Source organism: Dreissena polymorpha, chromosome 12, assembly GCF_020536995.1.
Source record: "Dreissena polymorpha isolate Duluth1 chromosome 12, UMN_Dpol_1.0, whole genome shotgun sequence".
Classification (NCBI taxonomy): Eukaryota; Metazoa; Mollusca; class Bivalvia; order Myida; family Dreissenidae; genus Dreissena; species Dreissena polymorpha.
This window is the reverse complement of record NC_068366.1, coordinates 25366830-25389830: the sequence shown is the minus strand read 5'-3', so window position 1 is coordinate 25389830 and position 23001 is coordinate 25366830. Positions and strand designations below refer to the sequence as shown.

Sequence of the window (23001 nt, the reverse complement as noted above, 5' to 3'; positions counted from 1 at the left end):
TTATGTATGTTTTATATCTTAATTACCTAAACGTATATTTATCCTGGTTACTTATTTACTGAGGTATGAGTTAGTCGCAATGATTGTAGATACGTTGTACTATATTTAGTAAGTATTTGGAGGACGAGTGGCACGGGCACGCGCTTTAATATCACTTATGCAAGGAACGCGTTTTGTTTATATACGTATTTTTGATATTCCGATAGGCTTAAGGGAGGTAACTTATTCAAGTAAAACGCGATATTTTTGCAATGCCTTTTTATAACTCTTGTTTAATTAATTACATACGAATATACAGCTAAATTTAAGATGATTTTTACCAGAAAAAATTTCGGAGAAAATATATTGAGATTTTGATATTCCATAGAATGCGAGTCTCCATATATATTTTCTATTGCAGGGGAGGTAATTTAAAATTTTTAAAGTCTCCGAATTGGTCTTTGTTGTATCTATTTACGTTTATTTTCAAGCTTATGGCGATTAAAAAATTAATTATTATTAGTATATGCTCACATGGATATTGGTACGGATATATCGTGTTCATATAACTGTTACTACATCCATTTCATTCATCATTCAGGTCGGGCTACACAAATCTCGTGAAGAGGCCAGTAGGACCTGTAAACAAACTCTCATACACACACTCTTCACTCATCGTGGCGCTCTCGCCATGTCTGAGGCGATATATAAGATCGATGTCATATATAATACTGTATTCGCTGGTATTTTCGGTTGATATGTTTGACTGCTTAGGACGCAATGAATATAGTGTATTTATATTTAATCGAAGTGAGCACATTGTTGTTTCTGGCGGTATTCAATTTCTGGTAATAGTTTCGCGATTAAAGACGTCGGTTCTCGGTTAGGTGTGGAATGTTCTTATTTGTTAATGTGCCAAGTGCTTAAAGGCGGTTTATCGCACTTTATTAGTCGGCGTTTCAAGAGAATGGGTAATAAATGCAAATCAGTAGGTGCTTAGAAGACTTAAGTACGGCAAGAACCACAACTCACTCTGCTAGGAACGATTACCACTGCCTGTCTGCAGCAGACGACAAATGATTCTGCTCTAGCAGTGAATGTATATACCAGCTTGTAAACGCCATTGGCCAGTCTAGTGTTTATCATTAAAATATGCACATATTGGCTGCTTTCATGGAAAACGAGGCTTAATGCACGTCAAATAAGATTAGCCTGTGCACAATGATAAGCATATGCAATGCGAACAAGCTAATCAAGGACGACAACAGCGAACAACTAAAGTGCCTTCAGCGCTTTGATTTATAATATACATTATGTCCTATGTTATATGGCGTATAGCTACTAATATATGTGTGTATAAAATATGTTAACCGTCTTTATTTTTTAAATAAATGAAATCATACTGAAACTCTACGAATTGAGGATTTACATGTTTTTATGAGCTGTCAAAGATTATTACAAACAACAATTATTATCTTTTTTAATGCAGACACTTTAAAAGACTGTGGGTGCGGACCCAGGATCCTGCGATAAATCAAACGGAAAGGTACTTTAGGTACTTAATCTACGTTGAAGAAACTCGGACATTGTTGACGCCCTGTCTTCAATAAATACTGTTTTTGAGTGAGGTTAAACTTACAAATGTATTTGTTAGCCAATTGACGTGTATCGTGGTATTTTGAAATTATTTTTAAAATAACTGGGCTAAGCATTGGTTTCGGTAGAAAAGTACTGCAACAATTTCGCTAGATTTGAACACATTTTAACACTCCGCATTATGATATTTTGATTCAATTTTTCATATTTATACCAAGTGAGTTTCCATTTGACCGCCTTGCTGATACAGATCCATTAGCATGTGCTTGTGTATTATAATAACAATTAATGAGTTAATTTACTACTTACAGTATCGTTATTTTCATCAACATCATCGTTATCAACGTTATCATGATCATCATCATCAACATAATCATCATCTCATCATTATCATCATCATCATTATCATCATCATCATCATCATCATCATCATCATCATCATCATCATCATCATCATCATCATCATCATCATCATCATCATCATCATCATCATCGTCATCATCATCGTCATCATCATCATCATCATCATCATCATCATCGTCGTCGTTGTCGTCGTCGTCGTCGTCGTCGTCGTCGTCGTCGCCCTCGTCCTGCTCCTCCGCCTCCACCGCATCATCAGCAGCAGCATCGTCATCAGCAACAGCAGCAGCATTATCGTCACTATCACCAACAACATCGTTATGGTCGTCATCGTCGTGATCATCATCATCAGTGTCATCATCATCATCATCATCGTCATTGTTATCGTCGTTTTTCTCCTCCTCGTCGTCGTCATCGTCATCATCGTCGTCATCGTCATTCTCATCATGAACAATTTCAACAACCGTAAAACCTATCGCTCAGCTCATTTTTGCAGTGAATTCGGATGTTATATCAAATCTTTTTGATTAATAGAGTTTGCTGCTTAATGTATTAATAACTAAATAATAATGTTGATAATATTGAAAATAAATGGTTTCAATTTTATTTATCCGTTTAAGATGCAGTATTTGACCAAGTCAATTTGTCGCTAAAAGTAGTCATTACACATTCAATCCAAAAAGCGTTACGAGTTGCTATTGAAACTATAATCGCATTCCGATAAAAATGGTGTCTGTATTAGGGCCTGTTTAATTTCTACGCTTAATTGCAATTCATAAAAATATTTTTAAGGGTACCGGTATATCTAGACACACTCTGTTATCCAAACAATCCTTGTGATCATAAACAAATAAACAATGAAATATAAATAAAATTAGATGATAAAAAATGGTATCTTCCTTTTTGCTGTTGCTAGTTATCAACAGAGTAGCAAAACTTTTAAATATAAATTATATTCAATTCATAGCACGCTTAAAGATTTGAAGTTTATCTAAATCTATAAGCACAAACATATTTATGTTTGTTAATACAAAGCTGTAGCAGTTTTCTGATTGCGCTTGAAAAGATGTGATTGTTGTTGTTGCATTAATAGTATCATTAGTTTGTATTTCCAGATTAGGTATTCCACCATACATTTTGTTTTTAATCATATGTCTTATAATTGGCATTGCAATATTTCAATAACGAGTAATCAACACAATTGACTTTATGTATTTTTAATTGTTTATCCATATTATCATTAACACTTGAGGGAAAAATAAGCTGTGTCATTTTTTATTTTTTATTTTACTTATGGTTCAGACAACTCTGCTTTTACTATATGCCGTAATAATTATAAGTTTCCGTTCACTTAAAGATATTGTTTTTCGTGTTGGAAAATTTAAATACGAAAAATATTTAGAGACAAGTGTGTTATGTTTGTTTGTCAATTATTTAATTGAAGTAGAAATAATACATCAGTGTACATAATTTTATTGTGTTGTTCCCTTCGTTCTTTACTTTAAAAATGCAACTTAACAGCTTTGCAATCAACTGAAATAATATATAAAAAGTAAAAACAATAAACGTTTGGCTTTCTTAATACGATATCATTTCAAACGCTGTTGGAAGGAACCATTGCTTATTAGAGGTTTACAAGGTAATTTACCCAAGTACGCAAATGTAATGGTCGATTGCCCTTAGACATGATTCTGTTTTATTACTTTAATCCGGTTGTAAAAATGCATGACCGAAGGGTCATCAGATAAGCAAAAACAGGGTCAAAATCTGATAAAATAGCGCTGTTTAACTGACTGTACGAAAATCCGTATGTCCGAAAATTTAGAATCATGAAAACATAAATATTTTGGCTTAAAAAGGAAATGTAAGAAAATTTAGAATGTAAGAGAAAATACGGTGGTTTTATGGTGTTTAAATCGATTAGAAATAGCAAAACCTAAAGACATTATCTCAAGTGTGATTTTCAAAAGATTTTATATGAATGTACACACACGGTAAAACTAGTCTATTAAAATGAAATACCTTCATTGGTTCTCATGTTTTTAATATTTATTAAACATAGGTATTTGTGAACACTTGTTGTTATATAATATTGAAATGTACACGCATACTGAACATAAAATCATTAGCATAACGGCTAAGTTGGTTTTTACTAAGATTGCAATAGTGTTTATTTTATTATTATGAATCTTATGAGGATAATTTTGAAAGTATGACACAGAGTATCTGAAGAAGATATATACATAATCACATATGTTGTTGTTGTTGTGGTTATTGTTTCAATATTTTTATGAGTATCATACATTCAATGACGAATAGCTATTAATTTGTCATACAAACACCATAATTATTATTGGATTGCGGAGATTAAACAAATCGATTCCCTAGTAACTGATATAACTGATACATTTTTTGAGCGACAATTTGAAACTAAATCTAGTATTATTTAAATTTGATTATTTTAATTGCAGACTTTTTTTATTAACCCCAATTATTGTGTACGCAACGTTTCTTTTATTTAAATCGCTGAGTACGAAGCATCAAGCTATTTTTTAATTAATTGACAGTGATCTTTAATGTATGTCATAATATAAATTGAAATCAATCTTAATTAAAGCTTGAGCGGTTGGTTTGTAATAAGTTTTGTAAATGTTGCTGTAGGATATGTATGCACAATAAATACTAACGCTCTGGCATATTGTGATGGTGATATGATTATATATTGCACAATGAATATGTGATGATGTTCTTGTGATAATATTGAGGCTATAATTAGTTTTTGAATTAAGCTAGCTAATTTCAAATAAGATACAAACACATCCCAATCCTAAAATTATCAGTAAGTTATAGTATTGTTTGCCTCTAGGCGCATAATTAATTGAAGGCCTAGTTTATCTGTTAATCCTCGCCCCATGTGGTGTCCCAGTGGGTACACTGATATTAATACACGATGTATTGGTCCACCATTAAATCTCTTATCAAAACATGTCTCTCAGGTGACTGAAAAATGGCTGTGTAGATACAACAAATACTACTACAACGGAGACTAAGATAACACATGTAACAATTAATTTGTCTTCCTTGCGTTCTTCTTATACGACAAACACTTCTAAAACAAAAAAGCAAAAAGCCGCTACTGCTACTGCTTCGGCTACTCTTACTGCTACTGCTACTGCTACTGCTGCCGCTGCCGCTGCCACTGCCACTGCCGCTGCCACTGCCGCTGCCACTGCCGCGGCCACTGCCACTGCCGCTGCCACTGCCGCTGCCAGTGCTGCTGCTGCTGCTGCTGCTGCTACTGATAGTGCTACTGCTACTGCCACTGCTACTGCCACTGCCACTGCCGCTGCCACTGCCGCTGCTGCTGTTGCTTCTGATAGTGCTACTGCTACTGCTGCTGCTGCTGCTCCTGCTGCTGTTGCTGCTGCTACTGTTACTGCTACTGATACGGCTACTGATACTGCTACTTCTACTGCTAGTGCTACTGCTACTGCTACTGCTACTGCTACTGCTACTGATTCTGCTACTGCTACTGCTGCTGCTGCTACTGCTGCTGCTGCTGCTACTGCTACTATTGATAATATTTCTCCTTCTACTTCTCTTTCTAATATTGCTGGCGATGCTTCATAATTTATTTTTAAATGTATCATTTTGTTAAAACAGGAAAGAACTGTTATATATATTTTCTTAAAGGGATCTTTTCACGCTTTGGTAAATTGACAAAATTGAAAAAAAGTTGTTTCAGATTCGTAAGTTTTCGTTTTAGTTATGATATTTGTGAGGAAACAGTAATACTGGACATTTACCATGCTCTAATATAGCCATTATATGCATCTTTTGATGATTTTAAAACCTAAAAATTATAAAGCGTTGCAACGCGAAACGATTGAATAATTTGGAGAGTTCTGTTTTTGTCGTTAAATTTTGTGAAACTACGAAGATTGCTTATATAAGGTATAAAATACGTCGAGAATGTGTACTCGGCGGAATAGCTCAGTAGGCATAAGCGTTTATACTACAGGACTCTGCCAGGACTCCAGGGGTCACTGGTTCGAACCCTGCTCCGGGCAATGTACATTTCCTTTTTTTTTTCTTTTTTTTCTTGATTTTTTACTGGAGCTTTTATGATCCAATGTTTACATTTATCAATATAAAGCATTTAATGAATAAGTTAAAAAAATGCCAAAATCTGTGAAAAGGCCCCTTTAAAGGTGTAAAGAATCTAAACTTTTCTGCGATTAAAGTTTTATTTAACTGGATTAGTATAGGCCACATAACAGACGCTATTTTACTGATTTGTACTAAACAACATTTTGTCATAATCAACAGTTTTAACATGCCGCAGTTTCCTTGGAAGTTGACCTTTGATTGGAGTTATGTATAAAACATTAACAAGGTATTTGTTGACAGTTTGTCCTGTCACAATTATATATAAGTTGAGCCAAACGTGTGATAAAGATCCCTTTTGGGGTGGCGATAAATACTATTTATATTGTTCAACAGTGGGAGACTGAGAAAACATATGTTACAATTAATTTGTCTACTTTGCCTGCTTCTTCTTTATTTATTTTTCTTGCTAATCGTTTAAGTTTAGTTTTAGTTAAGTAGGTATATCAATTTACATTTTTTGATAGATATTTATTTGGATAGTAATAGTATGTTTTATTTGACTTGACATCATTGAACCGGTTTATTCATTGATAAGATCGGGATCTCCACAGGTGTTTAATCTCGATTGCTAGGTGGGGAGAAGGGTCCGAATGATAATGTTGTCGTCGGCTTACGAATCACATTTCACAAGTTTTAGACAAATATGCATACATTATAAACCTAATTTAAGTATTACATAGATAATAACTTATCTTTATTTTGATGAACTACGTTTAAGGTATAAAACTATAATTATCTATGTGTTGTGTGCCGCATACATACCATCTTGCTTTTTTAAATTTGATCACAACGGTCCGAAGTCATAAACATTCATTATGCATGGTTGCTAAAGCACAGTGTATACTAACTAACCTATGTTTATTGTTGCTTGCTAGGGTTATTATTATTATTTTTTATTTTTTTTTATTTTTTTTGGGGGGGGGGGGGGTGGGAGGGCTTTTATAGAAGATTTCAACTAGTCCTTCAATTAACGAAAAAAAATATTGGTATAGGAAATATAAAAGAGTTATAGACAGCTTCATTCATGCTGTTCTATTATGGTGTTTTAACGCATATAATTATGTATGGTTGATGAAGCACATTGTATGCTACCGATGTTTATTGTTGTTTGATGATGATGTTAAGTTGGTGTTGCTGTTGTTGTTAATGATGTTGAGGAGGAGGAGGAGGAAGAAGAAGAAGAAGAAGAAGATGATGATGATGATGATGATGATGATGATGGTGGTGGTGGTAGTAGTGACGACGACGACGATGATGATGATTTTGATTATGATAATGAGATTTGAATTAAATTAATGCGCAAAGATTTTTCTTTTTAGCGGCGGCCAAATGCAGATATCTGCGCTCGGCCGCTGTAAGGGTTATGTAATATTTGCAATCGACATAGGAGTCAATAGCAGATACCAAGCACCATATGCTTATGAGAAACAAAAGCAAAATATTGGCAATCGCTGAAATCTCGAATATGACTTAATCATTTTATTAAATGAAAACCGGTAACTATTTTAAACGGTTATTATATTGCAACAACTTAGCGGTGTTTATCCAAAAGACCATTGTTATAATTACAGGGACGTCAATAGGCCAAACTATTCAGGAAATATGATTTGAGTCGTCAAGGATAGATTTTGAGATCAATGTACGTCCGATGAGATTTAAAGGGAGTTGGAGGCGTAGGGACAGATTCGTTCGAGTACGCGATCATTTGAGAACAAATTATGTTGAAGCTTTATCGGAATTCCGGAAATATGCGATCGGTACCGATTTTTCCTGGTTCTTTTTTATTGATTCTGATAAGTTAGCGGCCGGCACGGACATGAATATTAACTGACGAAAACCTCTTCGCTACTTTCCGAAAATCTTCGACATGTTGCAAATATCCGTAATATTCCGCATTGTACTCACCAGAAATTGCAACTAGAAAGACTACAATAAATCAGTTAGCTACGACTCGGGCGGGGATTTACCTTTTATCCCTGTAAGGGACCTAATGCCCCAGACTACCGGCTATTTTTTCCGGAATTCGAACTTGATACACTTGATATCCCTGAATTAAATATTTATATCCGCAATTTTGATCTCTAGAGTGCTGACTGTTAGTATTGTATTTGACTGGAATGACTGTCGATTATGTGTTTTTAAGATTAAAACAAGCTTACGAAGAACTTTGTGTTTGCTTTTTTGTACGCTTTCTTTTTAAAAATGTATTGTCCGCCACGGACGCAAAAATTGACCAAATGTACCAGATTGTGGTCTCTTTAAAGTGCTATGTTTTTACTGCCGTGATATCTTTAACAAACTACACATTATTGATCGTGGACGTTTTATACTCTTATTGAATTTGTTTCCTCAAAATATGCTCTTCTATTAGTAGATGTTTAGGTGACGATGTTCTAATTATAGATCTTACACGGCCAAGAAACACTAGATAGGTCTTTGCAAAGAGAGCTGTTGGATATCGTGAATGCGTTCAATGTGGCCTGTTTATTTCAGAAAGCTATGTGCAATGTTTTATGGGGATTTCTATCAAATTGCCAATTGCAAAATTTGATTTAATTCATTCGGACCTACAAGCGGGAAACTTCTTCATTAAAATTCAATGGGCTTTTAAGAAGTTCGTTGAAAGGCCAAATTTGACGTTAAACAGCAACGCCAAAAAAATTGCTACTCAGTCTTATTTATCACTTTTTTTGTAAGATTTACCAGTAGACGTTCTTCAGTGAAATTAAGCAAACACACAGTGCCGTCAAATATGGAAGGGTATTTAGGTAAAAATTACATCCTTCTTTGTGACTGTGTCATGATTCTTGATGGTACTTTCAATTAGTATGTAGACACCTTTTCATGCTTGATGACACTTACATCTTGCCTGATGTCCAATGTCTATTTACATTCTGCTTAATGGTATCATGCATGTGTACAGATGCAACATTCTTGTTCGTTAATTGCATGCTGCATATGTGTATGTTGGTTTGTGCAGAGAGACTTGTGCAATAGGCGCAGTGCATAATGAAATCAAATATTAATGCGTTTAATAAATTAACGCGATGGTAAGATGTGAGTTTCACCCAAGCACAAAGCAACATACTATCATGCATGATACAATGATGTCAATTGACAGTCATTCCGAAATGCTACGGAGGACCACGGAAATTTACGGCGTATAACGGAAATTTTATGTTATAGGAGAAGTTGCGCACCTTTGTAAGATATTTGCTACTGAACCGAAATTAACCGCGTGTTTGTAGACTTAACTTTTTTTTGGTTAATGACTAACCATAATTTTTGTACAGTAATTTACCTTCAATAACCAAAGAAAGTCTATGGATATATTTCAATATATGCTACTAATGCATGTATGCAGAGCTCCAGATAAGACGCTTAAAGTCGTAAAAAATTGAATTAAATTTAGTAAAAAAGTAGACTTAAATTCTGTGCGTACGGTTACACATTGGAAAAATAAAATAAGAATTCAAAATGTGTGATCATGCGTAAAACTCAATATCAATGCATATAATGTAAACATTTTATCAATGAGTTCCCACTCGTCTAGGCCCTCATTACAATTATGAAATCAACAGCACTTTAACGTTATTATGAATAACAGACCATCTTTACAACAGTCGAAAAGCCGAACGTTTTCCATTATCTGGTCCTTTTATCGCAAAAAGTCTGCTGTAACCCGGCAATTGTCATTAGCTCTTCTTAGACTATAAACCTAAATGCGGATGTGCCAAAAATTATATTTACCTGAAAAAAAAAGAATTAATAATAGACTTTAAGGCTGGATTATTATAGAGTGTAAACCAAGATTTTGCTGAAAAAGTTATCTGGAACTTTGCATGTATGTTGAGAGGAAATCGATTACATAATTTCAAATTTACTAGAGTACTTTTATATTGCACCACATAAAATGCTTTAAAACTATAATATTGAAGTGCGCATATAAACTTTATTATAGATGGGTAGGTATTTCGTGTCAATCTCTTTCACATATGAAAGAGCTGTTGGTCATGCTGCTTTAAGTACATATAGATGCATGACACAATTTAGATTAAGCAAAATAAAACACTAGGTATTTGCCAAGAGTCAAATACATACGAGCAGTAAGAGCGTAATCGTGCACAGCGAGACTTACTCATGTAGAATTTAAAACTCTAATTGCTTTCTTTCGAAATAATTTCATGTGTCCGATCTAATATGCAATATGCCCGGTGTTTTTTTTGCGGATTAATGTTCCGTTTTAGATCCATAATTAACGAATGCCTCAATATTTTAAAAAATTAACACCGGAATAATGTTCACCGACAATTTTTCATACAGATTGGATATAAATATTATAGAGCTTAACAAAAAATACATTAAGCCCTGTTCTCCCGGCACACGTGCTGGACACACAGGTGGTTAGCGTGTGGCTATGATAATAATTAGTGAAAACATCTTTTTGAATGATAAATAATCATATTAAAACGAAAAATCAAATTTTCTATATAAAAAAAAATCACTACCGTTTTATATATAACAAGGTATCCAACTCGAAATCATCCGAAAACGGGGTGCATCGTTTTGAGCAGCCATTACTTAATAATTTTGCAGCGATTTTCATGACCCGGTCTTATTCAACGCAGAAATGAATTTCCTTTTAGGAAATGTATATATATTGTTATATTTCTACACATGCTGGGTCAAATTTTAAGAAATAAAGCTATACATAATTCGCTTGACCCAGTTGTTATCGATCAGACCGTATTTATGAATGAAATCTCCAGTTGTAAAGACACAACTCCGCATTGGAGCAATGAAATCACTCTTGTGTTTAAAATGTCAGTTCGTTGAAATGTATGTAAACAAAGGTTTGAAAATGCGCTGGACAGTTAGTTTTGATGCATAATTCTACGGCAAGCACGGTAAGAATGTTTTTTTTCATACGTTTTATTGAATAATGGTATCGAGGTTCGTGAACTTTGCAGGGAAAATGCCCATTTCCCCGTGAAGATTTCAGTCATGAATACTGTCTGATCGATCACAGCTGGGTCACGCGAGTTGTGTATCGTGTTATTTTTTAAAAGTTGACCCAGTATTTGTAAAAATATTGCATGACATATACATTTCCAGAGAGGAAATTTATTTCTGCGTTGAATAAGACCAAGATCGTGAAAATCGCAAAATTGATGAAGTAATGGCTGTTTAAAACGATGCATCCCGTTTCCGGATGATTTCGAGTTGGATACCTTGTTGAATATATATTTAACTTATTTTTTTTAAGAAAAGTTGATTTTTCGTTATAATATGATTACTTATCATTCCAAAATATGTTTTCACTAACTAGTATTATAGCCACACGCTAACCACCTGTAGCTGGACACTTTTAAAAAACACAATACAAATTCAAGTACTTATGCACTTAATTGATTGTAAACAATGACGGTTGAAATCCGTGCGTGGGAATTTTTCTGGTAACCAAGAGCGACGTCAACGTTCATGACAAACCTGTTTATATGACATTTATTTATTGATTTTTTCCAACTTGATTGAAAATTATGTTTTATGATATTTTAATACATGTAGATGAAGTAGTTGTTTTCTCAACGAGGAGTACAATAGTTGTACAGTACTAGACACGAGTACTTGTAACTTTCAGGTTTCTCTGTATACCACAGACATTATATAGTCATAAAATGATAAATATGTGTTTATAGAAATTGTAATTATAGCATGGTAAATAGACTAGAGAAATCTGAAAGTTTCACGCACAGGTCTGTGGCAATGGGGGTTTGGGCTACTTTATAAATATGAGGTCGATATGCAATGCACATCGGTAGATTACGTCTACTGTAATTATTTGGACTAGGGAAGGGCCACAATTCCAACACATCAGCCCCGTTATGTTCTGAATAAAATACATGTATAATTTCTTGAGTGCCAATTGCATCTTACAAATATCAAAAACATTCACGGCAGTCAATTCATTGTGTAAACGTACTGGTCTTCATGGCAATAATGAACGTATTTAGTTTAATGGAGATTATATAACGAAGGGAACTAATTCAGCTTATTCAGTTTACTAGTCAAAATGATTCGGATGTTTTCGCTTTTTTCCGAAAAGTAATTTATTCAACATACGGAAAATAAACGCGCGCCACCTGATGTCATAATTTAGTAACTTGCATTCTGCTTACTGCCTGTTGCTAACTGCCGTTGTTAATGACGCTTAGTGGCAAAACCGATTATGACTGGTTTCAGGAATAATGAACACACAAACATTGGATAGTCACCAAGCATGTTGAAACAATCATCAAGTATAACCGATAGAGAACAAGCATGTTGGAACTGTCATGAAGCATGTTAGAATAAACATCACGCATAATGTAAATATTATTCATGAATGATGTAATGTTGCAGCAATCATCAAGTATAAACGAATAGACAACAAGCATGTTGGAATTGTCATAAAGCAAATTAGAATAAGCATCAGTCATAATGTAAATATTCACCACGAATGATGTAACTTTTACCTAAATATCCTTCCATAGACATGTGTTGTTACTAAAATAGACATAGAGATTTGAGCATTGGGAGTGACCTAATCATACTGTGCTTTAGCAGTATTACGGAATACCGTTAGTGCCATCGTGGTTACACATTAAAATCCAGAGGGCGAGAACGCGAGAACGCGATAGTACGATGGCGACAATGTGACAATACGATGATGACAGGGTGACAATACGATGGCGACAATGCGATAGTACGATGGCGACAATGCGAGAACGCGATAATACGATGACGACAATCAGACAGTGCGATGACGACAGTGCGACAATACGGTGGCGACAGTGAGATAGTACGATGGCGACAATACTACAGTTCGATAGTGCGATAATACGATGACGACAGTGCGAAAATACGATGACGACAGTGCGACAATACGATGGCGATAGCCGACAGTGCGATAGTACGATGGTGCCAATGCGATAACGCGATAGTATGATGGCGGCAATTCGAAAATGCGATGGCGACAGTGCGACAATACGATGGCGACAATGCGATAGAACGATGGCGACATTGCGATGATACCACGGCGACAGTACGATATGACTATCGCATTGTCGCCCCCGTACTATCGCACTGCCGCCATTGTATTGTCGCACTGTCGCATTGTCGTCATCGTACTAGCGCGTTTTCGCAATCGTACGAACGCATTGTCGCCATCGTATTGTCGCACTGTCGTCATCGTACTTTCGCGTTCTCGCATTCTCGCCCTCTGGATTTTAATGAGTAACCACGGTGGCCCTAACGGTATTTTGTACAGTAAAGTGCGTAAAATCTGGTTTGGAATAACAATTTTTATGCCGAAAACAGATGTTGAAAACCCGACTTTGTTTTATAAGTAGTAGTCTAAATATACAATGAGTTTTCCGAGCATTAAATAAACATATTAAAATAAAATTCATGTTCGTATCAGTTGAAGTTCTTGTTAATAGTAGAAGCAAAGAACACAATAAAACGCTGATTGGGCTTACTAATTTGAGGCAAGAAAAAACACATCGCGCTATTATATATAACATATAACGCGCATCCGCAAAGTTCGAGCGCCCGTCTCGGTGCCGTCGTTTCCGGTGAAAGTTTCGCACAGGAGCTACCGAGTTTGGATATGAGACCACGAATCATGGCTTGACTTTATATATCAGTCAGCGTAGTACCTGACCAGACTGCGCGGTTGGACAAGCTAGGATGGACCAACTTCGGCCGCATATGACATAAGACCCATTTTCGCATGACGCGGGTCATCTGACCTTTATAATGTGTATATAGCTTTGAATGGAATTTGCACATAGTTTTTGGCATGGATTTATTGTTATGTTAATGTGTTGCACGCTTTCAAAAGCAGAGGGCATATATAAGATCAATTATACTACGGAGTTCATTTTCTGTTGCAAAATGAAATGCAATAAAGATTGTTACTCAGCGGTGTGTACAGTATGACAGCGTTGTCTGTCTGCGATGCATTTATACTGGTTCTAAGCTGGCATACTCACCAATTGGACTCAACCATCTGCTCGAACAAGAAATGATAAGTTCTACTAGCATAAACCTTTAATTGTAACTCATTTTAAAAATATTCATGTTATTTATATTATTCAATTTATTATTCAAAATTATAATTATTATTTCCTTTATTGTTGTTTTTCGCATTAAGAAACTTATTCGGCTTACGAAACTGAAAAATCCCATGGGTGAAAAAAATCCCATGGGAGAAAAAATCCCATGGGATTTAAGATCCCATGGGATTTAAAAATCCCATGGGATTTAAAAATCCCATGGGATTTTTTATTTTTTTTTAAACACGACTAAACGCATTAAAATATCGTAGTTGTTCATCATTTCATAAAATATGATGTTTCTGAAAGTTTCATGAATAAATCTCCCAAAATAAGAAAAAAATCCCATGGGATTTTTTTCTCCCATTTTAAAATGGGATTTTTTTATTACTAAATATTTTTATATATAATTGGCATAAAACCAATATACAGTCCTTAAATAACGTTAAAATACTTGCAAACGCAAATAAAACACGTTTTTTAAAATGTTCAAAATCCCATGGGATTTTTCTCCCATTTGCAAATTATGGGAGAAAAAAAATCCCATGGGAGAAAAAATCCCATGGGAAAATCAAAAATCCCATGGGAAAATGCAAAAATCCCATGGGAACCCCAACTTTGCTTATAAATTTCATAGTGAAGAAAACGCGTTTTTTGAGTGAAAATAACCAATTATTAATCAACGATAAGACTTTTATCGCATACTATGTCTCAAAGTAGCAAATCTTTAAGAAAAAGGGTACTTAAGTTTGCGAAATTTCGGTTTCGCAAAGTTTTTCCGGTGGCCGTTCATTACAAATCGGTCGTAATCACGTGAAGTAATAAGAAACCTGGGATGTGTATACACATACCTGAGAAAACACATCATTATTTTGACAGTTGGGTCGCGACTAGTAAAACAACTGTTAACATTAATCAGGAAGAGATCGCGCTTAATAAGAGAAATGATCACACAGAGATATAATCACTTACCCCATTTCAAATATTTTCCAGCTGAAAATTTTCCCCCACACGTCTTTTTTTGAGTGTATTTGTATTGTTTTTCTGGAGCCGAAGTGCATCTCACATAATATCCATCCGACTTCTGTTGTTTTCACTTTCGTTATTAAAAAATCCGTTTAAAAGAATTATTTTTACATTTAGGTTGTTGAAGCGCATTATTATTATATATTATCAATAAAATAGTATACCGTGATGAATTTGAGTTTCGTATCGATCTTTCTGTCAGTCTGTAAGCGTACTATTTTGGGCGCAATAATACAAGTTCATGTGATTCGACAACAATTGTAAACATTGGTGAAATGCTTCTCACAAAGTTATTTTTTTGGAGTGTTTATGAGGTCTGATCATGCAGTTTGCACACATCAACGGAAAGATTTCAATCCAATGCATTTGTCATCGTCAACCGTTTGGAATGTCAATTAGGCGATGAGTGAGCTTTTAGCATGTTTCTTTCAATTTTATTTATCTAAAAATGGCTACCCCCATCGTCATGAAATGACATGTGTTCGAGTTTTGATATTTATAGATATGTTGTTTTTTTTTACTATTTAAGCGTAACTTGCCCTCATCAATGTCGATATTATTAACTAGTTATGTAATTTTCCACCGAAATACGTTGAATAAACATCATTCAGATTTTTGAAAAAAATGTCTACTTTTGTGTTAAAATCGCTTTGTATTTTGATTGATTTTGTCGATGGTATGAGATTTTGCTGAACAAAATTGGTAGCAGTTTGAAGGAAAACCATCCTTTAAAGCAAAGATGTAAACATTAACCCTAACCCTAACCCTGTTGCACTCTTCGTTTAGTCAAATTTGAGTTCAATGCTAGGGGTCCCACATTTTTCAAACTGAAGCCTCTACATGAACCTTAAGACATCATACAGCCTATCCACTATACTGGACTTTTGATTAAATGTAACATCATGCTTTGTTTTTAAATCGTGCCGATATTATAACGCGCATATATCCTCTCTGCAAATCTTGGATCCGACAAAACATGAATTGAACATATGTATTGTATACAGTGAACATCATATATAGATACAGTTTTTGTATACAAATAGGCAACAGTTAATATGGTATGTCATATGCATTTGATACGATAATTATTTCGTAATAAAAATGTGTACACAATTATCCACGCAGTCCAACTACTTTATAATATATACTAGTGCATAATTTGAGACTTGCTCTGTGAAAAGGGTGTTTAATGCATGTACTTACAGTGTCGACAAATATTAGCCAGTGCAGTACGCACATGCTAATCAAGGACGATTCTTTCCGCCTTAACTCGAATTTTGCTCAGAGGATAAGTTTTCTAAACGAACGATTTAATAACAGCATAAACTGTCGACGCTCTACGCACATGCATTTTACCCCTCAGAGCGCGACTCATGTATATGTGGTTATTTACAGGAGCACCAGTAGATATTGGCAGGGCACTTCCTGCAGGTGATGTTATTCCAGGCTTATGTTGGGCCTATGTCTTGAACTACCTGAAGATTGTGCTGACGACTAGCAGTAAGTGTCAGTGTACTCGGTGATTTTATTTGATCTGCCGCGTAGATAATTGATTCCATGCATCCTACGTTAAATTGTTATTAGGGTTAAATTTAACATAAACCTTTGTCTTAAATGCTGGAACAATATTGTTAAAATGTGTCTACACGTAGTCTATACGTACCGATCCGGCATAAGATGTTTTGTTTTTAGTATAAATGTATGGAAGGAAGGAATTCCGATTAAACAAATGAATGTTTGCGTTACATTATGTTTAAACCCAATTATTATGCAATACAGACATTTACTTTTTCTGTTGGTTTAGGTATTTATAAAACGATACAAGACTATTTAACCGAAAAGACCTTAAACTGTGACTGCACCCGTAAACTAATTGTGGTGTGGATCAAGTCCTGCGATATGGAAAACACACTAGACGTGGTTGCCAACAAAAGGTACGACATTTAGATATAACTATATTAAAATATTATTAATTTAGTTTCACATATACTAGTTGTCACAAACTGTGTAGTCTATTGAAATATTAAAGAAGTATATTAGAAGCAGGATGAAAAGTATTTTAAAATTTTTTGCATGTATCAAACGAAGTAATCAAAAGTTTATTTTCAGTGGTGGGCGACGCAAAATAACTGACAGCGGCAAGATACATGTTACAACTAATAGCATTGGTGGACAGATTGGTAGACCATTTGCTTTGAATATATTCAAATACAACGACGATTCAAATCCGGTTAATCAAGTAAGTAATCATATTATCGCTGTTTATGATACCGCCATTACCATTGGTAATGGGGGCTATATAGGAATCACTTTGTCGGTCTGACTGTCGGTCGGTCTGTCGGTCTTTCTCGAAATTTCATCTGATCGTCACCAAACTTGGTCACAAGTTTTATCTCGATGATGTGTAGGTCAAGTTTTAATATGGATCATGCCGGTCAAAAACTAGGTCACGGGATCTGAACACGTTTTGAAAACTTTAAATTTCTTGCATCACACAAAGAAATTCATATTCAGTTCCCTGAAAGCCGTAGATGCGTATAGGTTTTGAAGTTCATCAGAACATTTGATGATCAGCTTTACCCACGCAGATGTTGATTTTTTAATCAAATACTGCTTGTACAATATATCTTTTTATATTAAGAAGGAATGTAGTTGACACTTGTTCGTAATTTCATTTCATCGTTCCTCAAAAAGTTGTTACTCTGTTGCTCTGGTCTCTTTTCCACCATTGAGTAATTAAATGGTTATTAAATTGAATGCGTTTTGATTCCCTTTTATTATTGTTTAATTTTGAGTTTCAATGCCATGAGGTTAAATTTTATTTACACTTAAATGTATCATGAATATTGCTGGGCAAGGTGTGAGGTTGAGCGCTCTAAAACCGGTTCAAACCCCCAAGCTTTGCATTGACCGTTCCAAGGCGATGACCCCAGCTTTAATCTTTAATGTGTAATGTATGTTGTTTGGTATTGTGCTGTTTTGTACTGTTTTTGCAATTGGTCACTTGCCTTAAATAAAGGACCAACTAATTGTATATAATGAGAATTCAATATTGCTCCAGCAGCTGGAGTTTCACTTCTTAATATGTACAAGTACTTAAACGGGACCTTTGCTTTCTAAGGTATATACATATGCATGTTCAAATTTTGTTTCTATATATTTTTACTTTGCATGGTCCAGTATCCACAATTATCTTATCTAGCGCTGTATGTATAGTATTTGTATGCATGCGGTTACCGTGAAGCAGAAAGTTTCAATTGTGTCGTTATGGTTACTATTTAATTGAATTGTTAATGATTATGGTGTTAACAATGTTCTGTACACAGCTTCATATTATACTGTACAATTATTCTAAATGATGCATTTTCTACTTGTTTGCAATTTTAACAATACGATATTTAGCACATGACGTCGCATTAGCACTTCTTGACATTATTAATGAACAAACGGTGAAAAAACATTTTTAAGAAATTCATGTTACAAAATATCGTGCACTTTTTAATGCCATTGATCAATTTATTTTATTGGCACTGATACCAAAATACAACTTTTAATGATGACAGCTATTCATAATGTATTATTTCGTTTCTTTATGAGAGGACAGGTATTGGACAATTAATTACACGTGTCAGAATATAAGTGAAAAATAAGGAACTGGTATCAAAGTTAAAGTCAACGAAACATACAATAAACATAACAGTATATCAGACATTCATATTGTTCACAGAGTTCTGATGTACAGTGAAAACGTGTAGTATAGCGACTTATTAAACGCGTACATTATACTTTGAAAGTTCGTTAATATATCTTAGAAGGCACCGCTCAATCCATTTATTATGTGGGCATCTATTGTTTTTAATGTATCATATGATAGTTTAGACTGTTCCTTTAGCCACATTTAGTTGGGTAATTTTATTTCTCAAATACATGAAGATATTTTGTTTTTTAATATCTGGTTTAAGTATAGCATAAGCATCATTATATAGAAGAAGAATGCATGTTTTAAATAAAATTCTCTGAATTCTTCTAAAGACACGGTAATCTTCTTCTCATACACGTTGCTAAAAGTGCAAACATTGTTATTAGTTGCACAACACCCCTATTTTTGTTGACGTATTTCATTGATCATGAATTTGAGAGTATCAATTTTTAGAAATGTTTCCGTTGTCTTTCTTTGATATTTGGTTAATTCATTTGTATCGTTAATTTCTAAATCGGTAAAATCATTAATTGACCCAAAATCATCTTGTGTGTAGTTATTGCCATACGCAAAAGAAATTTATTTTTAATTTCAGATTTAATGGTTATCGTATGACCATTACCGGTTTTAATAAATCAGAAAATATTTTCGCACTTAATAATATTTCTTTTTTGTGATGAGCAAAAATATCTTTTTCCCTTTATTATCTCATGAACAATATTGTTATGTACTTTTGAGTTAACTAGTGTAGCATTTAATTGTATATATGATTTACTCAGTTGTTCTCTTTTCCATTAAGATTATTTTATATTAATTAAGTGTTTAGATATGTGGGGACTTTATTATTACCACCTTTTGCAAACTTTAGTACACAATAGATTGTCCACTATTTGTCAGAGGGAATTAAATATTCGCTTTTGATACGCCACATTGTTTCCTTGTATATCAAATGGTACCATTCGATTAAACATTACACGCAACAACAAATATAAACACTGGAAAAATAACTGATAAACCAGACGTGAACATATCAACACCGTTTAGCTTGACACAAAGTGAAATTTCTTCATTTACTTTTGTTCAAATTCAGAGATGCTTCCTTGCTGAATATTGCACCCCGATGCAATGCGTCCAAACAATGGAGAAAGGATACGCTGGAATCAGCGCAACCACGAAACAGGGAATGGGAGAGTCGTTCAAGGAAAAGTTCAAAGAGATCATGTCTCGCAGAAAAATGATGAAACTCTTCTCGAACTTCAAAGTGTCGTTCGTCCTCTTTAATGGTAAGCATATGAGTCCTTTTCGTTAAATTGATATTATGTTAAACACAATTACTGTTCATATGTATAGTTATATGTTCAAATACAAAAATACTCAAAGATTGAGTTGCATAATGGAACATTACAACACATTAACACTGTCTACATGTGCACCATTTATATTGTTTGGTAATAGGCGTTTTTGTTTGCGGCCTCAAAGTCCTCCTGAGTTGAATTAAGCTTTGATAGAAACATCATCCATAAATTACTGTGTTAGTGTTAAATAGCATTAAAACATGCCTTCGAATATTTTAAAATCCAGACACAGATCCAAGAAATCGTCTTATGGACCTGTTGGAACGAGAGATTTTTGATCAGGAATGCGATATTATCACCGGAAACTAGTAGACACTTTACATGGGACTGAAGAGGACCAGACTCAATATACATATTCTTTTGCTTATAAACACATTTATTATAGCATATAAATTATGCACTTTTTGAGCCACATCGTCATTTTACATTTACAAGGCATGACTCTCTAAAGGCATTCCAATTCGAATAATACAAGAGGGATGCAACTTTTATTGTCGATATTTAAAGGCTCTATAAAGGTGACAAATCCAATTATTATGCATATCAACTGGTCAAATTTTTACCGGATTTCAGTTATTCTTGCATAAAAACTGCTGATAACACAACTTAGGTACAACGTTGCCAAGAATTATGGAAGATATAACCGTTTCATAATTGGAAGAAATGTTTACATTTTTGCAACTAACGTGATGTGTAGCCTCGGAGCGGTGACATATGCTAAAAATAGCCGAAAGAAAATTCAATTTTAATTCTAGTTTAAACAACTTTTTACCAGCAGAAAGTAACTTATTAGTTCAGTACAAACGTTTTAACCATTTAGAAGAGACCTACTTTGTGAGTTATGCCGGAAAACGTTAAAAATCATCGATATATTTTTGGTGACCTGAGTCACTTTCACTTACCCTTTCCCGAGTAAACAGCGATGTAAATAAACGGTTTGTTTGTAAACACAATTGACTTGGAGGACACTTTATTTTGAGCTCAAAACAAGTTGTATTACTCATTTTTTATTGTTATGTCCAATAGCTTATATATATATTGTTTTTTTATAACCTTTTTTTATAAAATATGAAAATAATATTTTAAAATCGGTAAATAATTACGGATCTTCACCTTTATAGAGCCTTTAAAGTTTAATATGTAATAAAAACTTATCTTTGTAACTTTATTATTAATGCTGAATTTAAACTACGGTTACTCTGTGACTAAGAACGAAAGTATTTATTTAGATAATATTTACATTATTAACGTGTGATATTTGTATCTTTGTGAAATGGTTTATTAAAGTGTCGTGTTTAGGGTTTTGAAAAAAGACAATTTAAATATCATATATGCAAAATTAACATATAAACGTCATATCTACTTACTAAGAAAATTGTTAGAAAATAGAATCATAAATGTATATTTGTTTCCGAAAATACATGTATTACTAATATAACGCGAACTATTCATTGATGAGCGTGCGTTGCGCCGTGGTCGCGTAGAAGTTTTTGCTTGTCTATGTCTTGGGTACAAATTCAAGGGAGGCTATATTTCATTTTAAAAATTGTGTAGGTAGATTGTTATTGTAATTATAAAAGACCGTTCAAAATAGTGCATTTATATGGGTAAAACTACGAAAAACTTTGAACTCGTACCTTTGACAGTTTTATGAAATAACGCGTAGTGTGATATTACGGGTATTTTATTATGGAAAGTAAATATTTGGTTACAAGGTTTGAATTACATACAGTGCATATGTTAAACGTATACGCAATAGGCTCAGTACTGATTTCTGCAACTTACGCTCAATGTATACACACTTTTACTGCATTTGATATATCAATTGTCCTCATAGCTGCAGTTGTTTACTTAAAACAATTATATTTTATTCAGGGTTGTATGGTTTGTTTTGCATTTTATATGTGTACATATTAATTCATGTTAAGTTTGCATACTGCATTTTGTATAATTACATATATAATGGTATATTTGTTTAAACGTTAATATTATACCTCACATAAAAGTATTTCTTCTTTGCGTATATAAACTACACAGGTCCGTTATTTTGAATAGTGCCCGGTAAAGATGCGCGCGCATCTAATAGTCCCAACTAGAATGTTAGTAATTTGTAACATTTGTGCAAGTTTTACAACGCAAAGATTTTTCGAGTATTGTTTCCTTTGTTTACAAAAATATTTTGTTTTACACCGGTACATATTATTAATAGCATCTGATAAATATTGATGGAATGTATATTGTGTAATTTATTTTTATTTCTATTGACATTTATCTGCACAAAAATGTTCGGTATAATATAAGAAATAAAAAACCTCAGTGAGGGCCCTATGGCAGAAGAGTGACCAGCCAGGCAACCCCAAATAGTATATGGACCGAAGCTGGTCACTAATCTGCCATAGGGCTAGGTCGGTATCTATGCCACACGAAGTAACGAATCTGGTAATCATCCATGTTAATCCATATATAATGTAATTATTCTTTCTTACTTGTAAGTGTCTTCGAAGATTCAAGTATAATCTCGGGTTATTGTTACACATTACCAAATAATGTGCCACTAACAAATGCCATATTCGTGTTAGGTCAACGTCACCATTCACTGTCGAAGGTCATAGTGTTCGTTCCCACGCTGCAACATTACAATGCATTGAAGGATTTGGAAAATTATTTTCGAATATATTTTCCAAATACCAGACAGCATGAAATTCCAAGGCTTCAA

At 34.1% G+C, this 23001-nt stretch overlaps 1 protein-coding gene across 1 annotated transcript; it reads left to right on the top strand.

Annotated features, from left to right (window-relative positions):
* The first annotated feature begins 16625 nt into the window (after nt 1-16625).
* On the top strand, nt 16626-22520 carry LOC127852982 (uncharacterized). Its single transcript, XM_052387098.1, has 5 exons — nt 16626-16730; nt 17035-17164; nt 17340-17469; nt 20021-20213; nt 20512-22520. Exons 2-5 carry the CDS (start codon nt 17130-17132, stop codon nt 20592-20594), a joined length of 441 nt encoding a protein of 146 aa, XP_052243058.1. The 5' UTR covers nt 16626-16730; nt 17035-17129; the 3' UTR covers nt 20595-22520.
* The last annotated feature ends 481 nt before the right edge of the window (nt 22521-23001 follow it).

Coding starts and splice junctions, on each gene's coding strand:
- LOC127852982 (XM_052387098.1), top strand. CDS start 17,130: ATGGAAAACACACTAGACGTGGTTGCCAACAAAAG. Junction 17,470..20,020: donor ATTCAAATCCGGTTAATCAA/GTAAGTAATCAT, acceptor GTTCAAATTCAG/AGATGCTTCCTTGCTGAATA. Junction 20,214..20,511: donor GTCGTTCGTCCTCTTTAATG/GTAAGCATATGA, acceptor TTTAAAATCCAG/ACACAGATCCAAGAAATCGT.